At 29.3% G+C, this 25,154-nt stretch overlaps 1 protein-coding gene across 1 annotated transcript; it reads right to left on the reverse strand.

Moving 5' to 3' along the window:
* Positions 1 to 244: 244 nt before the first annotated feature.
* On the reverse strand, positions 245 to 6,257 carry LOC111681539. The gene is made up of 2 exons (XM_046948647.1): positions 6,141 to 6,257; positions 245 to 1,340 (listed from the first exon to the last, which is right to left on the reverse strand). Exons 1-2 carry the CDS (start codon positions 6,141 to 6,143, stop codon positions 897 to 899), a joined length of 447 nt encoding a protein of 148 aa, XP_046804603.1. The 5' UTR covers positions 6,144 to 6,257; the 3' UTR covers positions 245 to 896.
* Positions 6,258 to 25,154: the final 18,897 nt, after the last annotated feature.

The following is a 25,154-nucleotide window of genomic DNA, read 5'->3' on the forward strand; positions in this document are numbered from 1 at the left end:
TTCAGAAAAGAGAACATACATATGTATGTGACACATTTCAGTAGTCTCCCGTTTGGTCCATACAAATGTACAGCTACGGCAACATAGTTTTAAAATCTAAAAAATAAAAAAAATTTTGAATATCATACCTATCATATTTATTTTTTAAAATTTGATAAAACCTTAAATAATTATTTCAATTTCCTAAAAATATTGCTACCATTGGCCTTATTTCAAATCTAGTTCTTTAATATTAATACTCACCTTAAAATTAACTTCCTGAAATTATAATCTATTTACCCACAAACAAACGCTTGCTAGCATTTTGTTATATTTTACTTTAAGTACAAAACATAAATTAATTAATAAAAAAATCAATTAAATTATCATTAATGCATAAGTATCAATATCTGGATAATTGTATAAAAAAGAGCATATCAAAGCAGCTTAAATAAATATACAAACAATTGTAGCTGTTTAAAGACACTCGAGTTACTGAATGATTTTATAGCATGATGTTCATGATTATAAACATCACAACTCAGTTGCTTATTATAACAAAATATATTCCCACATGTAAAAAAAATAAATAAATAAAGAACATAAATTTAACAAAAACAAATTAATAAATAAAATAGTAAATACAATAAAAATTGTTGATTATTGATTATGATGTCTTCATTAGAAACCAATTACCAACCGTCAAACAGATGTTAAGTTGAGTTTTTGTGTGTTTGAATTAAAACGGAGGAAATTTATTCATCTCTTTAATGTTTATTTAGTTATTTTAAACTTACTTAAATACTAATTAATAAAAGCTAACTACTCTAACGACTTATGCATAAATTAACTTAAATACTTTATAGAAAAATCACAAAATTCTTCCCTTATAATACATGCTATAGGAGTGTTTTAGTTTAAAATCCTTCATCCTTCAGATGGCCCTTTTTGTAAACAGTTATGGCATAAAATTCCGGCAAACGATATAACTTAAGACGATTATGACTAAATTGTCCGTTCGCCAAGGCTTTAACATAGAAAATATCTTTCATTTGTATTTCTTTTGGTGCATTTTTTTCGTCGATTTGATTTTTTAATTTTTTCGGACGATAACTTTTTCGTTTTAATAATTTGATATAGATTATATCATTATCTTTTAACATGGATCTTGATTTGTAAAACATTTTTTCTTTGGCTGTTGGAGTAGGATAGATAAGAACAGGTTGTATGGGTAAAATTTCACTGGGATTCAAGGGATAGACATCTCCATTTTCCATTAGGTCCATAGTTGTTGTTGTTGTTGGTAATACAGCGGCAGCTGCTGTGTAGAGACATATGGAGATAATGATCAAATGTGAAATCTGTAATTTAGAGAAAATAAGAATAATATTATTTACATATTTATGGTGTACAGTTAGTTTTAATTGTTCAATTCAAAATCGATGTTGTAGCGTTGTATGCGTAGTATGCCAGCAGCTGCTACAATAGTCATAAGAATGTTGTTGCTATTTTCTATGCAAAAACTCTATACAACTCCTACGACAATTTTTCATATGTTTTTCGAATGTTAATTTACTTATTATAATATTGCCAGGTTATCACACGTGTGCCCGAAGAAACCCCACCAAACGACCTATACCTTCATATAGAAAGTTTGAGCACCGAACTTAATTATATCAAAAGTGTTATTTGGTCTCTATGAGGGGGTAACTCTGTCGAAAGCTCGGCAACAAGCAAAAGCCTGACTTGATCCTTGAGAGATAAAAATGACGACGCGAGAGTTGTTTCCCAACCCAAATCTAAATTACAACTGGTTTAGAATATCACAAACAAACAGCTGTTTACCAAAACAAAAAGTATAGTCGCGCATGGCAGACCATATAATACCCTACACCATGAGTATATTTAAAAAATTTTTATTTTTTAATTCCAAATTCCATAATTCCAAAATACTTAAGCAAATATTAAGCAAAAATTTCTAAATGAGTTTTTATATAGGTCAAATATGGGCCGATCCTCGGTAAATTTGGGAAAAGGATACATTTTTAAATAACAGTTAATTTTGTTGAGTTTCATTGCGATACAAATGGTTACAAGTCAATTTTAGACGTTTAAGACATTTTTTGAAGGGGGGTTTGTATGGGGGCTAGGGTCAAATAAGGGCAGAACCTTACGAAAATCTGCAGTGTCATTTATACTTATATAAAACTTATTTGTTTATTTAGAGAGATAGTAGAATATTTGACGTAATTATGGCATAAAAAGTTCAAATCGCGAGGTACGGTTGTATGGGGGCTAGGTGAAATAATGGGCCGATTTCAATCATTTTCAATAGGCTTCGTCCCTGTGCCAAAACATGCTTGGTCCAAATTTCATCAAATTATCTTTAAAATTGCGGCCTGTACCTTGCATGTTGTATGTTACAAACATCAGCACAAACGTATAATACCCTCCTCACTATAGTGGTGTAGGGTATAAACAGTTTATTTATAGAGTTGAGAACATGAACTTTTAATTTGCTGCAAAGATCTGTTCAAATCACTGTGAATCTATTCCATTTTAATCCATATATTACAATATAATGCTAACGAGAAAATCCCCTAGCTTTTCCTGTTCAGGCAGACACATGGACAAAGCTACATATATAATTAATACTGTTATAAAGATCCAGAATATAAACTTTTGTCTGTGTAAGGGCTAATCTTTAGGTGAATGTTAGTGCCAGTTTAAGCGCCCAATGGAGGTGGTTTAAACTTGATCAAAAATGCAAAAGCGTAAACAGCTGATGCCAAAAAAATTAATAAAATTTTTATTAAAATAAACATTAAAATGTTTGATTTATCGATTAGTATAAATTCTGAGGACTTTACAATACATTTTTTTTGGTTTTAAATTTAAGTTTTCATTAATTTTCATATTTGTCTTCTTTTTTTATAAAACATGTATTGTTTTGATAACAAACGGTGATGTTTTTTGTTGTTTTGTATGGCAACACTGCGAAGTTTAATCTAGTACTCAAAAACATCAGAATCAATTTCGTTTAGATTAACTAATCTGAAATCCACTCTATGTCCGATATTTCATTGGGTTACAAGCGGAATGTCAACATAAAGTATAAGTAATAAGAAAGTATTTTAGGCTGATTTTTTTCTAAAACTTGATTCTTTGAGGGCGAGTTTTTCTGATAAATATAATCTTTATTCTTTGGTTAAACCTGGTTTAATATATGTTTCGTGTTTTTCAGTTATCAGTAAAGTTACTTATTATCTTAGTTTAACTGAGTGTAATTGGCCAATAAAACTCAACTTATAAGTGAGAAAACATAATTAACAAAAACAATAAAACAATGATTTCGGAAGAATAAAAACATAATATTTTAAGTAAATTGCAATTTTCTGATTTCTTTTGTTTCATTAATTATTGTTTTAAATGTTTATTTAACATTTTTCCAAAATTTTCAATTTTACAAAAGTATTGTTTACAAAAAACAGCCGCTCTTTGTTTATGTTTTTGAGTGAAAAGTTGGCAATACTAACAAAGTTAACTGAGCTTAAATCTAAAACTGAAAAACACAATCATCGGTTAAACTCCGCCTAAATTTGTTACGAGTTTAATATAACAGCAAGTAAAACCTAGTTTAACTGAGGAGTTTCTGATTCAGCTCAGCTGATTCTATTTGAACGTATATTCAAGTCTATGGGTTAAATCTTGTTAATATTTAAGATATATGTGCCTCTGGTAGGACAATCGTTAGAGTTCAATTCTATGAGCGCAAAAAAGCCCCGACCATGGTATATTTCTTCGGATTTTATGTAACATTCTCTCTCCTTTCAAACTAAAAACTAGGTAAATCGTATAAAACTAAGTATAACTATAAAAAATTTAATATTGGCACTAATATTGGCTTCGATTTTTGTATAAATTTCTATTGCCTTCTTACCCAGGAAACCAAATATTTTTGTTCGAAATAACCAACGAGTTTTTGTGAAGTTTTAGATGGAAGCCCCTATGCCGAAAATCCCTTAATGTTTATATATTATCGACAATATGTGATCATAAGGATCTGACGGTTAAAATAGTTTTTTTATGAAAAGTGGCTTTAAATGTTTTATGTCATTTGACAATTTTTAAAATAACTTTTAAAGAATTCATGGGTTTTGAAAATATAATCAGATCTAGATAGAAAACTACATTTAAATAAAATTCTTACTTATTGTGGGGATATAATTTGGATATAAAAGATTCAGCATAATCGAATATAAAACTTTTACTTGTTCTATATTGTAAAAGGACAAATATTTTTAAATGGTTCGCATTCTACTAGAGTCTAAATTCGAAAATATTAATTACTGTAATAAATTTCTATATTCAGTTTTAGTATTAAATATTTGTTTTGGGGTACAACCCAAGTAATTAACATTATTTATTACACAAAAAATATTTTTTAAATTTATTTCTTTAATTATAAACATGTTTATTTGAAAAAAAAAAAAACAAAAACGTTTAACCCTGAATGACATATAAATAATGGCTTTTTATAACGGATTAAAGAGCATTTAGGGGCTTGTTTAAAAAGTACGATTTAAAGTAATTTTATTTCTTTTGCACAAAACCTTGGTAATTATTTTTTAAGTTAATATTTTAAGAAAATAAAATTAATTGTGATTTTTATTAAACTTTTTACGTGAATCATAATCAGAATTTTTTGATTTTCCACTTTATTCAAATATTGGATACTATTGTGATTATTATTGTGTTTTAATTCCTCTTGATTATATGTATATTTATTTCCAATTAACTCTTTAAATCATCAAGGAATTTTATTAAGATTGATTAGGTTTAAACATAGGTATTCAACAAATTCACAATCAATGTCGTAAGTTTGTATGTCATACATTTTTGTATACTCTTTCTCACTATAGTGGGGAGGGTATTATCACCTAACAATATTGGTCGTACGCCCCTTAAAAGTATATCAATCGGCCTATAATCACTTTTTTCAGTCAATTGATATGTCTGTCTTCCTGCCTGTCTGTGAGTCTTGTTGTATGTCTTACAATTTTTTATACTTTTTACAACTATAGTGGAGAGGGTATTAACAATATTGGCCCTACCCTCCTTAAAGTATACCAATCAGCTCTAAATTGTTTTCTGATTCAATAAAGCTATGTCTGTCTTCTTGTATGTCTGTGTGTATTGTTGTATGTCATAGAATTTTTTATACTCTTTACAACTATAGTGGGGAGTTTATTAACATCCAATAATATTGGCCCTACCCACCTTAAAGTATACCAATCAGCATAGAATCACTTTCTGAGTCAATTAGGCTATATCCGACTTCCTGTGCGCATGTCACAGGTATATTATTTCGTCTAGCCCGCAAACAACTGTATACACGCCTGGTATCAAATTGACAACAAAGTGTTTATAACTTTTCAACAATTGTTGCAATGTTGACAACGTTGCGTTGTTAACATTACGTACTGTTGTCGTGCGTATTGATGTTATTGGAAAATTATAAACACTTTGGTGTCAATTTGGTCCCAGGCATGTGTATTTTTCCTTATTCGGGAAATTATAAACACTTTGGTGTCAATTTGGTCCCAGGCATGTGTATTTTTCCTTATTCGGGAGGTACACAGAGGTATAAAGTTGTAGAATCTATACAAAAATCTGCAAATCTTGGTTTTATATGAGTTTAACTTGTACTGTCAATTTTCATAATGATCGGGAATCCATACAAAGCCCTTTCAGAAACTTAAAATTTCAACTTTAAACACTAGTATCACTCGATGAAATACTACATAAATAACTTTAGTTTCATCGTAAATCGCTCTATCCCAAATTGTATATGGGACATTCTTACCCCACTTTCAGTAAATCACCATAATCACTCTTTGAGCAAATCACTTTTAATTTTTTAACCAAATTTTTTAAATATTTCGGTCGATCATGGCCAATTATACATTCTTACTTGTTTAAATATAATTTTTTGAAACAAAAACAATACTACGATACAATTATACAACACCGATTATGAATTGTACAAATGTTTATAGCGATTTCATAAAATATAATTAATTAATTTAGATTTTGCCATTTATCAAATTATTGCATAAAGAGCGTTAAAATATTTCCGTTATTTATTTCTTTGTAATTACCATTTTGTTTTAATTTAAAATATTTAAACTTATTTGTTTTTTTAAATAAAATATTTTGTTTTTATTATTTTTTTTCTTGTATAAAGTAACGAACCAGTCAAAGACTGAAATACAACTGATTCTGCGTAAAGACGGTTAAGGTAACTTCATTTGCCGTCTAAATGTTTTGACCACAAAAAAATAAAACGTCAATAAAGAAACACTCACACACATTTAAACGCATTAACTGTTGATAAATTAGCAACAAAAAAATAAATGTATAAACAAATTGTTAACAATATAATAAAACAAAAATAAATAAAATTAAAAAAAAAAAATAAAAATCGCTGCAAAAAAATTCAGAGAAATTAATATTAATATTTAAAATAAACAAAATAAAATTACATATGTAAGTTTTAAATATTAAAGTTAAATTAATGAAGAAAAAAATATTTAAAAAATTAAGGCCTTGTTTTTTTTTTATAATTTTATAAACAATTACAATTTTCACTTTTTTTTTTGCTAAAAATTCATACTTTTTTTAAATATTACATAATTTAAAAATAATAATAAGTTAAAGAAAAACAAAGTTGTTGTGTATGTTTAATAAAAACTATAATTTTTTATTTATTTTTTTTTATTTGTTTATCTACCTATAAACAAATTGACAACATATTTTTCTATAAATTTAATTACAATATTCTATTTATAGTCTTTGACAATAACAATTATTTGATTCTTTATTACTATAATTATTTATGCAAAATTAATGACATTCTATGTTTTTTACAAATTCTTTATATTTGCCTACTTGGAAAAACATGAGAATAAATATTATTTTTCAATGTCGACTATACTAAACAGTGTAACGCATTTGTTACAAATTATTCTATAAATAAAGTTTTTTTTAATAATTTAAAAAAAAATTTTAAATTAAAAATATAATATTAAAAAAATTTTATTCTTTATGAAAGGTCTTTTAAATTTTTTTCATTCGATATTGACTATCAATACTTAACAATACATACAACTTAGCATAAAAAATATATTAAAAATTCTAGAAAAATTTCTGCATTTATGTACTTTTGTTGAATTTTCTATTAAAGTCTTGTTTTCTAAAATTTATAACCCATTTTCAATATGTCTAGTTATTTTTATACCCACCATCAAAAAAGATGGGAGTATATTGATTTTGTCATTCCGTTTGTAACACATCTAAATATTCTGGATCCTTATTAAATTAAAAGACAATTTAGCCATGTCTGTCTGTCTGTCTGTCTGTCTGTCTGTCTGTCTGTCTGTTAAAAGCACAATGGAGTCTGAACGGAACGAAATATATGATTTCCACAAATACTCTCTATAGGTAAGGTTTGTTTGGTATTAAAAGTGGGAAATATCGGTACACGTTTTCGTAAAGCCCCAGTACAAGTGGACCCCTGAAAAACAGCTGTAATGGACCTATCTGTTTCAAAAGTAAGAGTATAGCGATGAAATTCGACAAAAATAAGTTTCATATGATCCAAAATCTCCTTACACAATTATATGAGGATCGATCCATAATTGACCTTACTCACATATAAGGCCCCCTTCAGGAAATTTGTTTAACGCTCTTTACAAGTATAACAATGAAATTTGTATGTGTATCGGTCCACAATTGCCCTACCTCACGTATAAGGTCCTCTTCAGAATATGAATTTAACGCTCATTACTGGCTTAAAAATACGAGTATAGTGATAAAATTAAACACACATAAGTTTTATATGATCCAAAATCTTCCTACCTAATTTTATGTTGATCGGTCCATAATTGACCCTACCCCCATATAAGATCGCCCTTCAGAATATGACTTTAACGCTCATTACTGGCTTAAAATACGAGTATAGTGATAAAATTCGACACACATACACTGAAAATAATCCATGCTCAACTTTACGAAAAAAAAAATTCGTAAGTTCTATTTTCGTAATATTTACAAAAATTTCGTGTATAATACCAAATATTATTTAATAAAACCCGTTTCTATTTTTCGAAAGTACGAAAAGCTTTCGTAATATTTTTTTCTTAAATTTTAGCGCAATTAAACATAATGATATTAATTATATTATGATTAAATAAAACTACAACATTTTTATAAAATTTAAGAAAAAGTATAATATTATTTACGAATTATTTTCATAAAAAAAATTGAAAATTCGTGTGGAGAATAATTTTGAACTAAAATTAGAAAACTTATTTTAAAATGAACAAAAATGTTTGAATAAATTAATATTTCGTAAATTTTAACAGATTTATTCAAAATTCCCTTTTTTCAATTTATATAAATTAATTTATTTTGCATTATACTAAAATATTTCGTACAATTTCGTATATATTACGAAAGAATTTCGTGGTGCGAAACAACGAACGATTCGTGCAATGTACGACATTTTTCGTATATATTAGGCATGGATTTTTTTCAGTGTAGTTACAATGAATCCAAAATCTCTCTATTAAACTTTATGTGGATCGGTCCATAATTGACCCCACTCTCCATATAAGATGCCCTTCAAAAAATTAATAAACCGATCATTACTGGCTTAAAAATACAGAATACAGAAAAGTACAGAGTTAAAAACTCTCTACCAAATGCATTGAGGATCGATCCATAAGAAAATTATTTTAACGATCTTTGCTGACTTAAAAATACGTGAACAGTAATGAAATTTTGGTCAAAACGGGGTCTCTTTGATTCTACTTGACAGTTCGCGTGTAGTGAACTACCACGTAAACCAACCAAATGAAATTTTATATAAGAAATATTTATAGAAACGTAAATATTCCTACCGAATTTCATGCGGAAAGTGTCGAGAAGTGAAACTCGATGTGAAGATGTTTTGTATGAAACAAAATTGGTCTAAAAAATGTTTATGAAAAATGGTCAATTATTAACCCTATTACTCATATAAGGTCCTCTTCAATAATTTTGATGAGAAATATCACCCTAATGTTTATAGGGGAATATTATTTGTAAGTCATTATTAGACTCCTTCTAAGTAATACAAACGGTATGCGGTAGTCATTCAATCCTTACCATGTTTTTGCTTGGATGTTCTGATAGTTCATTTTTGGGCCCAAATAACATTGAGTTGTGTTATGAGCAGTAAAATTTATTACATACCTTTTCAGTGTTTTATATAAATAATGATGTCACAATTCTATAAATTGTGAACTTTTGATTATAACAAAAAAGGAATAAAATTTAACAAGAAATAAGATTTTTATTTACACATATAATTATTTGTGCAAATATTAAATAAAATAAAATAAAAGTTGATTTTAAGATGTTGCTTCAGCCGCCTTCACACGAGTACACAAGTAATATGATCTATCAACATTTTGTGTACAAGACTACGGATAGGATCGTCTAAACGCGATGGCAAATTGTACAAAACCGAATTAAAAAGTGTACTTTTTTTGTATCAGATTGTACCAAATTTATATTTTTGCAAAATTTATATCAATGTAGAACTAAAACATTTTAAACTGACTTTATCATTTAATAAACTAATCAATATTTCTTGTATATAAGTCAATAAACTATTCCATAAAATAGATGGGCGTCTAGTCTATAACAAGATAATAAATTAGTATTTAAAGTTTTTATACCAGTCCAAAGACTAATTCTAGTTAAAGTTACAATATCCTCTTCCAAAGTGTAGTAAAAATATGATCTAACACTTCGATCATATTTTTACTATAATTTTTAAACTCTACACCACTTTAAGCCGGCTTTACACAATCACACAAGTAATATGATCTGTCAAAATTTTGTGTAGAAGACTACGAATGGGATCGTCTAAATACAATATGTAATGAAACCATCACACATTGAGAGAGAATACAGATGGAAAATTTGACAGTCGTATGGCTCTCTTCATTTTTTGAAATGAATCAAAAAACAAGCAGATCGCATTAGATCAGGGATGTATTTTTATATAAACTCATATAAAAAAGTGAAACTGCTGTTTCCATCTTACTTTTTTATCGTTTAATACAAATCGTGTAAACACAAAAAATATAAATCATACGACTTTTATTCCTTTTTTTGTTATACGGATGGAATTTCAGTTTTACTTTTTTATTAGACTTGTCGTACGTAAAGTGTAATCTTCTGAAGGGCCCTTTAGTGGGGAGGGTACATGGGTTTGGGATGATGTCTGCAACGCACAATAATATTGATCCTATATCCACCTTAAAGTATACCAATCGGCTCAGAATCATTTTCTGAGTCCGTCCGTCCATGTAAACCTTGTAATCAAATTACAAGTCACAATTATGAAGATAATCTAATGAAATTTGGAACTTATCATCTATTGTCCCTGGGACGAGGCCTATTGAAAATGGTTAGGATCGGTCCATTGTTTCACCTAGCCCCCATACAACTGAATCCTTGAATAGAGCTTGTAAACCTTGTAATCACACTACAGGTCGCAATTTTGGAGGTAATTCAATGAAATTTTGCACACGATCTTTTATGGTACCGTAGACGAAGCCTATGTTAACTTTGGTCCATTCTTTCACCTAGCCTAACTTTGTAATTGATTGATTCTGTTTTTTGTTAAATGGATTGAAATTTATTTAACTTTTTCATTAGATTTTAATATGTAAAGTGTGATCGTGTGAACTGTTCTTAAATAAACAAAATCAATGAATTGATCAAGTGGTATAAGAAACAAGTAGGAAAGTATAGTCGGACATGGCCGACCACATAATACCCTACACCATGAGTATATTTTTAAAAGTTTTACTTTTTATAAAATTTTTATTTTTTATAAAGAAAGTTTTATGTTGAATATTACCAATAATTCCAAAATATTTAAGCAATTTATTGATAAAAAACTAAAATTTCTAAATGAGGCTTTATATAGGTCAAATATGGACCGATCCTCGGTTAATTTGGGAAAAGGATATATTTCTAAATAACAGTTAGTTTTGTTGAGTTTCATTGCGATACAAATGGTTACAAGTCAATTTTAGACGTTTAAGTCATTTTTTGAAGGGGGGTTTGTATGGGGGCTAGGGTCAAATATAGGCCGATCCTTACGAAAATTTGCAGTGTCATTTATACTTATATAAAACTTATTTGTGCCAATTTTTAAAGAGATAGCAGAATATTTGACGTAATTATGGCATAAAAAGTTCAAATCGCGAGGTACGGTTGTATGGGGGCTAGGTGAAATAATGGACCGATTTCAACCATTTTCAATAGGCTTCGTCCCTGTGCCAAAAAACATACTTGGTCCAAATTTCATCAAATTATCTTGAAAATTGGGGCCTGTACCTTGCGCACAAGGTTTACATGGACAGGCGGACAGACGGACGGACGGACGGACATGTCTTAATCGACTCAAAAAATGATTCTGAATCGATCGGTATACTTTAAGTTGGGAATTGGACCAATATTTTTGTATGTTACAAACATCAGCACAAACGTATAATACCCTCCCCACTATAGTGGTGTAGGGTATAAAAATATAATTTCCATACCTGATGTGTGATGTGACCTTTCTGTTAACCTTATATGAAATTTCTTTGGAACAATTTTTAAAACGTACTTCTTCTACTTCTTTGTGTATAAAATAAATAAAATTCTCACGTATTGTTAGACTTTGACAAAATTATATTTTAAATTTCAATGGTTAATTTTTTGTCAGCGAAAGTATTTTTTTTAACAAAACGTTATTATAGATTTGATTTTTGTTTAAAACACTCTCACTTAAACTGAATTAGACGAAATATTATGCAAAATTCAATTCTTTTAGAAGAAAAAAAACGAAATTTAACAAAAAAGTAAAATAGTCTAAATATAACAAAATAAAAAAAGTATTAAGTAAAAGTGAAAGAAAGAGAAACAAATAGAAGAATTGTTTAATATTTATTGTCTTTGTATTGTTAAGATTTAGCTAAAGAAATCAATAGCTCGTGTCTAAAATTGTCAATTACACACCCATAAGAGATTCTATGAAGACGAAGACGCGATTGTTTAAATTCAAAAATATTTAAAGTAAAAATTTCTTTTTTTTCAATAATAAGTTTTGTTTACAAATTGTCTTTTAATTTCAGAGTTGGAATAATTAGCTTTTGGCCTTGGTTATGATTAAATTTTAATAAAAAAATTAAGTAGCAAATTATAAAAAAACGTTAAGTTGGAGTAAGTTAAGTACTTTAAGTATATTTGTATAGACCCCACAGTTTTAAAAGTAAATATTTTTATACCCTACACCACTATAGTGGCGAGGGTATTATACGTTTGTGCTGATGTTTGTAACATACAAAAATATTGGTCCAATACCACCTTAAAGTATACCGATCGATTCAGAATCATTTTTAGAGTCGATTAAGACATGTCCATCCGTCCGTCTGTCCGGCTGGCTAACCAGCCATGTAAACCTTGTGCGCAAGGTACAGGCCGCAATTTTCAAGATAATTTGATGAAATTTGGACAAAGCATGTTTTTTGGCACAGGGACAAAACCTTTTAAAAATGGTTGAAATCGGTCCATTATTTCACCTAGCCCCCATACAACCGTACCTCGCGATTTGAACTTTTTATGCCATAAATACGTCAAATATTCTGCTATCTCTCTAAAAATTAGCACAAAAAAGTTTTATATAACTGTAAATAACACTACAAATTTTCGTAAGGATCGGCCTATATTTGACCCTAGCCCCCATACAAACCCTCCTTCAAAAAATGACTTAAACGTCTAAAATTGACTTGTAACCATTTGTATCGCAATGAAACTCAACAAAACTAACTGTTATTTAGAACTATATCCTTTTCCCAAATTTACCGAGGATCGGCCCATATTTGACCTATATAAAGCCTCATTTAGAAATTTAGTTTTTTAGTTTTTTTTATCAATAAATTGCTTAAATATTTTGGAATTATGGTAATATTCAACATAACAGTTTCTTTATAAAAAATAAAAATTTTATAAAAAGTAAAAATTTTAAAAATATACTCATGATGTAGGGTATTATATGGTCGGCCATGCCCGACTATACTTTCCTACTTGTTAACTTTATTTAAGTTTAACAAATATGTATTGTTTAATACGTAAAGCAATGCTGAATTAACTAGAGAATAGTAATGCATAGGGTATCAATCTCTACCGGTAATGTGAAACTCTTTATTAGGGTTCTATAGTTGAAACGAAAAGTCAACTTTTCGACTTTTTTGCATTCAGTTAAAAGTTGATTTTTCGACTATTCGTCTTTTTGCTTTTTATGAAAAGTCGATTTTTCGACTTATTTCATTTAATTAAAAGTCGACTTTAAGTATTTTATATATAGTCGCCTTTTCAACTTTTTTCGACATTTTCAACTTTTCGACTTTTTTTGACTTCTCGACTTTTCGACTATTTTCGACTATTTTTTTACTTTTTCGAGTTTTTCCGACTATTCGCCATTTTACGACTTTTCGATTTTTTTCGACTTATCGACTTTTTTTACTTTTTCCTACTTTATTCGACTTTTTTCGAATTATCGACTTTTTTCATTTTTTCGACTTTTATTTACAAAGTCTACTTTTCAACTTTTGTCACAGGCGATAGTCCAGTTCTCGAATTTTTTGGAACAAAATAGTCGACTTCAACTTTTCTACTTTTTTCGACAAAAAGTCGATTGTTCGAACCCTACTCTTTATCAAGTATATAGCTGGGTCAATAGTGTTATTTCTTAATGAGAACTTGTTATATGTTCTGCAGGGCATTTTGAACTTGTTAGGTGTGTTATTATTATTTATTATGCTACGCCTGCGCCTTAAGAATCAGATAAATATTTTGATTGCTAATATCTATTTACTTTTAAAATATAAAATATATTTTTATAACTTATAAAAGTACTTTATTTATTATTGTTGAATTGCTGTTAACAATATATATTGTTCACTCAATTTAATTTTTTTTCTACGAAATATTTAATAACACTTTTAAAACGACTATTTTTATTTGACAAATATTATTTTTTCAATTTATTTTAAAATTGTTCTTTTTATCGCTGTCTTAAAGTTGAATATATATTGCAGTATATTTACTTTTGTTAAGTACTTTTTCAAATTATATATTTTTTTCCAAATAATAAATACAAAATTTGCATATTTAATTGAGTTTTTTTTCTTTAGTTTCAACTAATGCATAGTTAGAAATAAGAGTTTTTTTTTTAATTTATGTGTGAAATACTAAATTTAAATTAACCACAATATATAAACATGTACTATGATTTTTTGTAGTTGAATGAATAAATAGTTTATTTGAAGTACACATTTAAATATACAATACAATTATTTTATTTATTGATTCCTCATTCTATGTACAAATTCAATAACGCAGGTGACCTTTAGAAACTAATTTGTAGAGAAATAATTTTTCAATATTTTTTTTAAACTATATTTAAAATGTAAGCCAAGTGAATAATTTTTTGTATTTTGCACAATAATATATGTAGCAATAATGTATGAAAAAAGCAGCCGAAAAGATATTATAACATAAATACTTATAATGGGACTTTGCCACCAACCACTGGGCCTATTCATACTTCATTTGAGTGGTCGTACCAGACCCTTCAACTTTCCCGCTACAGGTTCGAAGTAGGTTTTGTTATCTCATTTAGAGCGGGTTTTTATGTATACAATTAAATGTAAATTAATAATCAGATTAGTTAATCGAAAAATAAAATAGTTCTGAACTTAATTCCCTATGATGTTTTTGAGTACAAGATTAAACTTCACAGTTTTGCCTGATTCATCATTCCACAGCCTAAACGGTTGAAGCAAAAGAGCTGAAATTTGGACAGGAGATTGGTCTAAAAATACGTATTTAGAACTTTTTGGATATTTGAACGCTTAAGGGGTGAAAAATGTACTTTCTTTTGGTACTTTTTGCACAAAAGGGGACTTTTTTGTACTTTTTGAAATTTCTATAATATTGAACCAAGAAACATGAAATTATGGTCTGGATTAATTAAGGACCTATAAAAGGGGTCATTTTGATAATTTTTCGTTCCTCAAAAAGTACTTTTTGAAATTTGTATAATATTGAACAAAGAATCATGAAAAATTTACTTTTTAATTTTTTGCATAATATTGAACCTAGAAATGTGAAATGAAACATATATTGCCCGGATTACGTCAGAACTTCAAATAGAGAACATTTTGGTACTTTTCGTTCATCAAAAGGTACTTTGTGAAATTTCTATAATATTTAACTTAGAAACATGAAATTAAGTATGTATGGACCGGAACAAGTGAGATCCGATAAAAGGGATATTTTTGGTAATTTAGTTAATTTTGATAATTTCGTTCCTCAAAAAGTACTTTTTGAAATTGGTATAATATTGAACCTAGAAGCATGAAAAATTTACTTTTTGATTTTTTGCATAATATTGAACCTAGAAATGTGAAATTAAACAGGTATTGCCCGGATTACGTGAGAACTTCAAATAGAGAACATTTTGGTACTTTTCGTTCTTCAAAAGGCACTTTTTGAAATTTCTATAATATATAATTTAGAAACATGAAATTAAGTATCTATGGACCGTATTAAATGAGATCCGATAAAAGGGATATTTTTGGTACTTTTTGGTTCTTCAAGAGGTACTTTTGAAAATTTCTGTAATATTGAACCTAGAATCATGAAATGAAGCATGTATGGCCAATATTAAGTGAGATCCCATAAAAAGGGTAGTTCTGGTACTTTTTGGTTCTTCAAAAGAAACTTTTTTAAATTTCTATAATATTGAACCTCACTTAATCCGGGGTATCTTAATCTGTCTGAACCCATAAAAAGGGACTTTTTGGTATTTTTTCGTTCGTCAAAATGATTACATGAAAACCTATAAACGCGGTTTTTTTTGGTACTTTATCGATCAAAAGGTACTTTTTGAAATTTCTGTAATACTGAACGTAGAAACATAAAATTAAGCATGTATGGCCTGTATTAAGGATTGTTCACGATTTCAAGAAAAAATATTTCGTTAGACTGACATTAAACAACTCAATACTATTGGGAGTGAGAAAAAACTAGCACTACCTTAATACAATCCCTATAATGTACAGTGATTAAGGATAAAACTACCTAAATAAAACTTAAAATAAAGTGATACATTTTATATACATTTTATATGTACATTACTCTGACCAGCTTTTTTACACACTTACAGACCACATTGAATGAATAAAATCGTAACATTAAAATCTACATATTTGAATACATTTAATCTGAAAAAGAAAATAAAATGCCAAATACAAACTGCTTGCGTCCATAATGTTGGGCAAAAATTTTATCAAATCAAAACACGCAATAAATGTTAAATTTGACATATACATACAGATAATGTCTACTAGATACCCATGTGTTTAATGTCGGCTATAATTTTCATAATTTCCCAAAACTATAGAAAATAACTATAAAAACATGTTTGTCATTTATAAGCTTCAAATATTAAATGATCCTTGATGATGACACAATTTCAAGATTTTGCAATATTTTTTCAAAATTACAACAAATAAACGTGACAAGAATTAATATTTTTGAAGGCTTGCAACACTACAAGCTTCCTTTCGAGGAGCAATAAATTAATTTTAAATTGCTTAATTTAAGTTAAATTTAGTTTTTTTTCGGCTGTTGTTTTTTTATACAAAATTAAAGGCAACTAGTACAGCATTGTTGTTATATACTAGAGTTTGATGTAAAACACAAAGTCATTGAACTGGAAAACTATGTAATAATAAATAAATTACTAGTTTGCCACCATAATCTGTTAAATTTTTGTTTGCTCTATTTTTGCTGGAAAACTTGAATAGTGGATTTTTTTAACAACTTTTTTGTACAGTGGTTTGCAAGGGATATATTGACAAAAGCAATGTCAAGGGTATCGACTACGATAGGTTCCTTGATAGTGTTCTTGTCGTTCTTGTTATACTTGTCGTTCTTGTGGCTCTTGTTGCTCTTGAGCAACTAACTAACTAAAATAACTATATAACTATATAACTAACTAACTAACTAACTAACTAACTAACTAACTAACTAACTAACTAACTAACTAACTAACTAACTAACTAATTAACGAACTAACTAACTAACTAACTAACTAACTAACTAACAAATTAACTAACTAACTAACTAACTAACTAACTAACAAATTAACTAACTAACTAACTAACTAACTAACTAACTAACTAACTAACTAACTAACTAACTAACTAACTAACTAACTAACTAACTAACTAACTAACTAACTAACTAACTAACTAACTAACTAACTAACAAATTAACTAACTAACTAACTAACTAACTATCTAACTAACTAACTAGCTATCTAACTATCTAACTCACTAACTAACTAACTTTGCGCATGGTGTGTAACTTCCATTTTAAAAAGTTTTGTGTACTTTCAGCTTTAGATATTGTTAGGTCCAATTAGAAAATTAACTTTACATACCAATCAAACCAAACCACAGTGTGTTAAAAAAGAAACAAATATTTTTACACAAAAAATGAGTTTGTAAAAAAATGATTAACGACTTCCGCCCGTAAACACCCACATTATATAAACTTAACTAACTAACATTAGTTTTTTTATTTTGCCCTTTTTTCTCTTTTTTTCGACTACATGTTTGTAGTTTCTCTTTTTTACTTCTAATTTTTTTTTTGCCGAATTACACTTGCCTGTGTTTGTATACAAACACTTTGTCCTTTTTGCAAAAGTTGTGTTTTTGTAATGGTGTACTCTTGTTTGAATCTAGTTGATATTAACATCCTTGTAAAAGCCTAGAAGTGTACTACAGAAATGCAGGTTAATAACCGCTAAACTAAAAAAAGTATATGATTTCTCCTTTCATACTTACTATTCTGTGTAACACTGAATACTACATTGAAGCAAAACAAACACAAACGCTAAAGGTACCACTACAACTACAGTGTATAAAACTCCTGTAGTTCAAAATTTGGTTTTTAATACCATTTTATTTACACATATGTATAGGTGTAGGCAAAATGGTTATATAACTTCCCTTTAGATTACTTGGGCTGACTAAAGTATCAATGAACTTTTTCTCTACATTACCCAAAAACCACATACATAAGTAACTACTTTACTAGTTGAAGATTAGTCAAAAAGTGATACGTAACTCCTTAAAAAGCAGCTGGGATTAACTTTCTATATGTAAAAGGACAATTACACCTACAAATATGCTATAGAAAACTTAAAAAAATGTAATAAAAATGTATCTTGCTAAAAGGAAGTAAACTAAATTAATTTTAAATAGATGTTGTACATTGCTACAAATACATATAAAAACTCTCACACAATCATGTTCACGTGCAGTTGGATTGCATCTGAACAGTGATGGGAGTTTTGAATTAACATGATCTAACAGTAAACATATATTAGTCTATATAAGGTTTAAGATGGACAGAGTCGATATTATGGAACATGTGAATTTTTAAAATTTGTAAAGGAATACTTTTTGACTCACTGCCAAATAGTATACGTTTAGAAATGACAGGTTTCCGACGACTGTGCGTTAATTTTTTTCGCCTTTGTTTATTAACATATTTCGAGGCGCAAATAAAATTGTTGGGAAGGTATTATGCGTTTGTGCTGATGTTGGTAACACCCACTTAAAGTCCCAGCAGTTCGACAAAGAGCCAATGCATACGAAAAAGACAGTAATTTCCACTAATAGTTAACCGCCTGGATGATCGTAATTCGTATGTTTAGGGTCATTCGTCACGAATGTACCCTTTGTAATCGAGAATGAAGACAGTCGTCACTTTAGTGTCTTCTTTGTAAGCGGGAGCGGAGACAGTCATCACATTATTGTCCCATAGTATTATAGAGAGTAGACACTTGAAATTTTTATATTTCAGTTCCATTAATATTTTACCACCTGGCTGACTCCAATTCGTATTTTTTGGTTTTTCGTCGCAAATAAAATTTTTGTAAACGTGACAGTCGTCACTTTAGTGTCCCCTTTGTAAGCGAGAGCGGAGGCAATCGTCTCTTTACTGTCTCTTTGTAGGGTGTAGAGTGACGATTGACTTCCTCGTAGGACAAGCCCATGTTAAAATGGTCGGTCACCTGGGTAGTCAGGTGGCTAGGGGCCACCACAAGTTAAGTGGTCAGTTTGGAACTGTCCCTTCGAACTGCTGGGGTATATCAATCGGATCAGAATTACTTTCTGAGTCAATATGTCCGTCTGTCTGCGTGTCCATTTAAACCTTATGTGCACGCTACCGGTCGCAATTTTAATGAATTTTGGCACTTCCTTTGAATCCAGGACGATTTAATCTAGATGTGGATCACTATCAGTAATAAGTGTAAAACATTTGTGATAAATATAAGTTCACCATCTCTGATATTTTGTTCATATGTATGTTTTTCAAAGTACATGCATATATATTTATGTATGCCTGTATTTGTGTTTATTTATGTATTTTCTCTTTTAGTTGTAAAAGACGTTTTAAGCTTTTACTTTAATGTATATAAAAGCGAAATCCTTGTTGTTGAATTTATAGTTTCTGTTGTATAGCATATTTTTAGGTGTAATTGAAAATTATTAATTACATGTTTTCAATATGAAATATGTATGCATAATTTGTTTATGTATACGTGCATACATGTACATATATGCATATCAAGCAGGCTGTATATACATATATGCAATAAAAACCTATTTCCTGTTTATGGTAAAATTAAAATAAAATTCTTGTTGCATTATATTTAATAATACACATATAGATACAGATGTCTGTATATGTATATGTGTTAGTAGATGTTTACATTTTATTATGTGCTTAATTTTCGTTTTAGCACACATTTGTACTTAAAACTTCTAAAACATACTCTTTCGTATCTATTGCTATTTAAACATGTTTTCCTTTAATTATATTTAAGCTGTAGAAAAATAATTACACATTTCGTTTGGTTTTAAGTAAATTTCAATGTGTAAAAGTATGAGGTTTTCTTTTGTACTAAAAGTAAATGAGATGTGCAAATACTTGTGGCTGAGGGTATGTAAATATAATTTAACTCACTTACAAAAAAAACATACTTAATCAAAATCATTTAACCCCAATTGCAAAGAACATTCTCAGCTACCTGCATTTTTATATACACATTCTCTTAAGTCCATTTAAATTTTATTTTATAATTAGTTTGAAATAATCAGAAGCATACTTGTTATTTGAATTAAAAATATAATATAAAAAAATCTAAGTATGAATGAAAATAATATAGAATTAACACTTAAGTTTCATTAGGTATTAGAGAGTGTACTGTCAGGACTATTAATAAAAAACTTTTGTTAATAAAACTGAGGTGATTTTATATCTATTAATGAACTGTATATATTAAGATTTTCCCCCTTTTTAAAAATTACAATATGCGCCTCTGGTCTTAGTACTAACGCCATAATAACAATAATTAAAAGTTGGCTTTATAGCTTGACTAAATAAATGTTTCTTACATTACAAGCATATGTTACACGCACATACATATGTGTGTGTGTATACGACTGACATTCCAGTTAATACTTAAAACATGTATATGTAAGTACAAGTACATATGAACATTTGGGTGTCCCCGTTTCTAGGGTGACAAGTGACTTACCTTCCCATCCTAGAATGGGTGTCACTGTTTCTAGGGTGACAAGTGACTTACCTTGCCACCAAAAGTGAAAGCTTTTTTTCTAAAATTTTCTATATTTTTGAATTAGTATCAAGTTTACTACATATCATTGAAAGTTACTTTGAAATGCCCTTCACAGGATCCTTATTTACCCTTCACCTTAGTTAGAAATCATTCCGTTTGTCATTCCGTTTGTAATTTCTACAATATAATTTTCCGATCCCCATAAAGGATCCTTTTAAGTAGAAGAGTTGACTAAGTCTGTATGTCTTTTATATCGGTTTTTAGTAGTCCCCAGAAATCTGCGAGATCCGAATAGTCAATAATTCTGTTAGACATGCTTTTGAGAAGACAACCTCCGAAAATTTCATCAAAAAACATATTTTTTTGTTTTGCTATAAATATAATATTAAAATAATAATTATAGTCCGATCTGAATGAAAATTCATATGCATAAAAAAAGTTTTTTTTTTGAGATTGAGCTCCAGTGGGTTCATGTTAATTTAAAGAATAATATTTTTCCCATAAGAAAAACATGAGGGCTTCTAAAACTGCTTCTCATTTTGGGATTCGAGCTTTATCATTTTAGAAGTTGTGAACCAAAGTTGAATTTTACATAAAACAAAGATCAAACTCTAAGAGATAAAACCTAAGAGATAAATGTCACATACACGCACGTTATAGAAGACCGCCCTACCCTTTAAAGCTAATGCATTCGCACTTTTGTTGCCGACTACTCCCGATTGGCCTTGCGCCTATATAATGTAAATCTACCTCTAGGATAGTATTCATTTAAAGTTTTTTTACAATTTTATCACCTGATATATTTATTCGAAATAATTTGCGAATTAATCTAACCTAGAGGAAAAACGGATACGCGTTTAAACATTTCACACGCCTGAGGTGCTGTACTTTGATCCTCCCATAACTCAGTACCTGAAGAATTTTCTAAACATAAAATTTATCCTGATCGAGTTAGCAGTTTAGGAATATCAGTTTTATTTCCAAAATGTTTGCACAGTGTGATAGAATACTGTGTCCTAAAGCATTTGTGGGTCCGTTTTCAAAACTTTAGTGTGGAGGGTTTGTTTGTAACGCACAATAATATTGGTCCTAATACCGACCTTAAAGTATACCAATGGGCTTAGAATCATTCTGAGTAGATTTAGCTATGTCGGTCTGTCTATCTTGTAATCAAACTACAGGTCGCAATTTTGAAGATAATTCAATATCTTGTCCCAGGGACGAAGCCTGTTGAAAATGGTTAAGAGCGGTCTATTATTTCATTTGCTTCCATACAACTGAACCCCCGAATAGGGCTTGTAAACCTTACAATCAAACTGCAGGTCGCAATTTTGGAGGTAATTCAATGGATTTTGGCACATGATCTTCTATAGTACCGTAGACGAAGCCTGTTAAAAATGCTTAATATCGGTCCTTTATTTCACCTAGCCCCCATATAACTGTACCCTCCTAATAGGACATTTATGTTCAAAATTATGTTTAATATTCTCATATCTCGACAAACAGCTGCAAAACTAAGTTCTATACAAGCCTCATGATGACCCTCATGAACTCTATAATCATAGGGCATCATTTGATCCTAGTCCCTATAAAAAACCATCTTTAAAATTTTACTTAAATGTGCACAGTTTTATTCAACTATAAATGGTTTAAGTATATCTGTGGCAAAGTGCAATACAACTTAAATGAAAACTTAATCACATTTTTTTAACAGGTGTAGGGTATTATATTGTTGGCCTCGCCCGACTATAATTTTTTAGTTGTGTTTGTTTGACCTTATCTTTTCCAATATCTATACCGATTGGCTATATGTCCTAGGCTAATGTCCTAGCCCAAAAATAGTAAAAAAAATAGAAACTATGTGGATTTTTTAAAACTGTTTTAGAACATTCTCAAAACAAATTTAAAATTTTTAAGCAACATTTAAAGAAACAGGTCCTCCCTAATGTACTTTGTTGTATACTCGTGTGTTAATATTTAACGACTTAAAATATTACAAACTGACCGTCCGTTACATTTTTTCTTACATTTCACTTTTTGTTTGCACAAACATATCCTTGCAATTTAATTACAGTTCAATGTATTTAAGCAACAACTTGGACACCTTTTTTTCGGGATAGTTACCTTTACAGTTGTTTGTTTATTCCTACAGAACTGCGGCACGAATTTAAAGACATGAGAAAAATGTTGGAAAATTAAATCTTAAGATACGTATAAATATTTATTTTTATTTCTTTTGCCGTTCGTTATAAATTAAGGAAAATGTATAACATTCATAAGAGTTTATGGAAAAATGTATATCGACAGCATTTACAGTTTAATTACTACTCGCCGTGTTAGTTAATTAAGCTGAGCAAAGTTGCACAAGATTGAAAATTTTTCAAAGTATTTAGTTAACATTTTTTAATATCAAAAATTATTTGATCATTAAAACGTCTTGAAGCGTATTCGAATTGAAACCCCCACCATCGATCTAGCCACTAGTGTCCTTCTGTCTGTATGTTGAGATGGACAAATCTTTCTCTCTTTTCCATTTGGGTCTTTGCATACCCAGCAAAAGCTTACATTTATAAGTAAGGGGTTAAAATACAAGAATTTATTAAGTGATTTAAGTTAAGTATTACTTTAATGCGGGTATAATGTTTTATTTTTCTGTGTCCAAAAAATCTGTTTCCTATACGTAATTAAGAATTTTCCAATCCGAAATTATCTCTTCCTTAAGATATTTCGATCTAACTTCGTCGAATGGCGGATAATGACAAAAAAAATTGCTCCACGTTTCACTGTCCTCTTCACATGCTCCAAATTTTTCAGAATCCCCAAGTCCTGTCTGTCCACTCAGAGTACATATCATCATACTAACCTCATATTTGCTCATTTCGAGAAGATTTTTCATCTTAATCTCATTAGATTCACCCCATATGATCATTAAACGCACCGTTTCATTATTTCAAGAGGGATTCTTTCATCCATGTTTTTAATTCAGCTTTCGTTGCGTCAAATGATTTTGCGTTCATCTGGTCTTATATTTTACTTTTTCATTTAAAATCGCCATAAATGCCTTCTAGCTATCGGCCTGTTGGCGCCATAGTTATTCCAATCTAATTAGCGTATTCCATTAATGATTGGACTTCTGCCTGGATTAGGTAAACGGTGCTATGTTTCAATTTCTGGATCTGCAATATAGAGTCCCAGGCCCACTGTTTCCCCAATTTAAATCCATCTGCGCAGCAACAGATTCGAACAGATGTTAAGTCCTGAAGGCGCCATATTTATTCTAATCCAATTTACGTATTCCTTAACAGCTCGGACTTCTGGCTGGAAGCCAGGAAGATTACACCTAAGTACTTAACTCTGTCAACATCTTCTTGCCTAGGAAACAGGATATACTTTAAAATATTTGTCTTTTCTGTGAAAAGACTGATTTCCGTCTTCGACGGGTTAATATTAAGGTTTCTCGGATGATCCCAGCCTTCTCAAGTAATTTAGTGGACAACTTCGTCTTGCAAAAAAAATATATATTTTTCATTTGTTTTAAAAACAAAGTTCGAAAACAAAATATTAAGCTTAAACAGTAAGTACTTTTATAATATATTATTTGTAAGTCATTACTAGACTCGTTTTAAGTAATACAGACGGTATGTAGTAGTCATTGAAAAGTAAGTTGTTGATAATATTTGTGAACGATTTCTGAGAAATATGTATGCTCTTCGGTTAGTTCATAATTGGTCATAAAATTGTAAGTGCAACATATATCTGATGTAGTGTGTGAAGAGTAAACGTATACAATTTATCCTTTTTTTAACTTTTTGAAACTTCTTTCTCTAATATGTGTTCAACTGGATTTAAATATCTACGAGCACAGAAGCGTATTAGCAGATGGCACTGAAAATATTGTTTCCATTTTTTCGACATTTCTTATGTATTTTTTCTGACTTTTTAAACAATACAGTGAAAGAAATGATTGATTCAAACCTTTCTGAATTAACATAGCATAACATTCAGATAAATCAGATTTATTATTATCACACATTTATTTTTTTTTATATTAAAAAAAAAACAATAAAGAAGTTATAGTCGGGCGAGGCCGACCATATAATACCCTACACCTGTATACGAATAAAATGTGTATTGTTTAATAAAATTGTGTATTGTTTAATAAAACTGTGGATATTTAAGGAAAATTTTGATGGGGGCTTTTTAGAGGGGCTAGGGTCAAATGAGGCCCTATAATTAAGTTCATCAGGGTAATCAAGACTAGTATAGAACTTGGTTTTGCAGGTTTCTGTCGAGATACGAGTATATTAAACATAATTATAAACTTAAATGTCCTATTCGGGGG

Source organism: Lucilia cuprina, chromosome 4 (assembly GCF_022045245.1).
Source record: "Lucilia cuprina isolate Lc7/37 chromosome 4, ASM2204524v1, whole genome shotgun sequence".
In the NCBI taxonomy this organism is placed as follows: domain Eukaryota; kingdom Metazoa; phylum Arthropoda; class Insecta; order Diptera; family Calliphoridae; genus Lucilia; species Lucilia cuprina.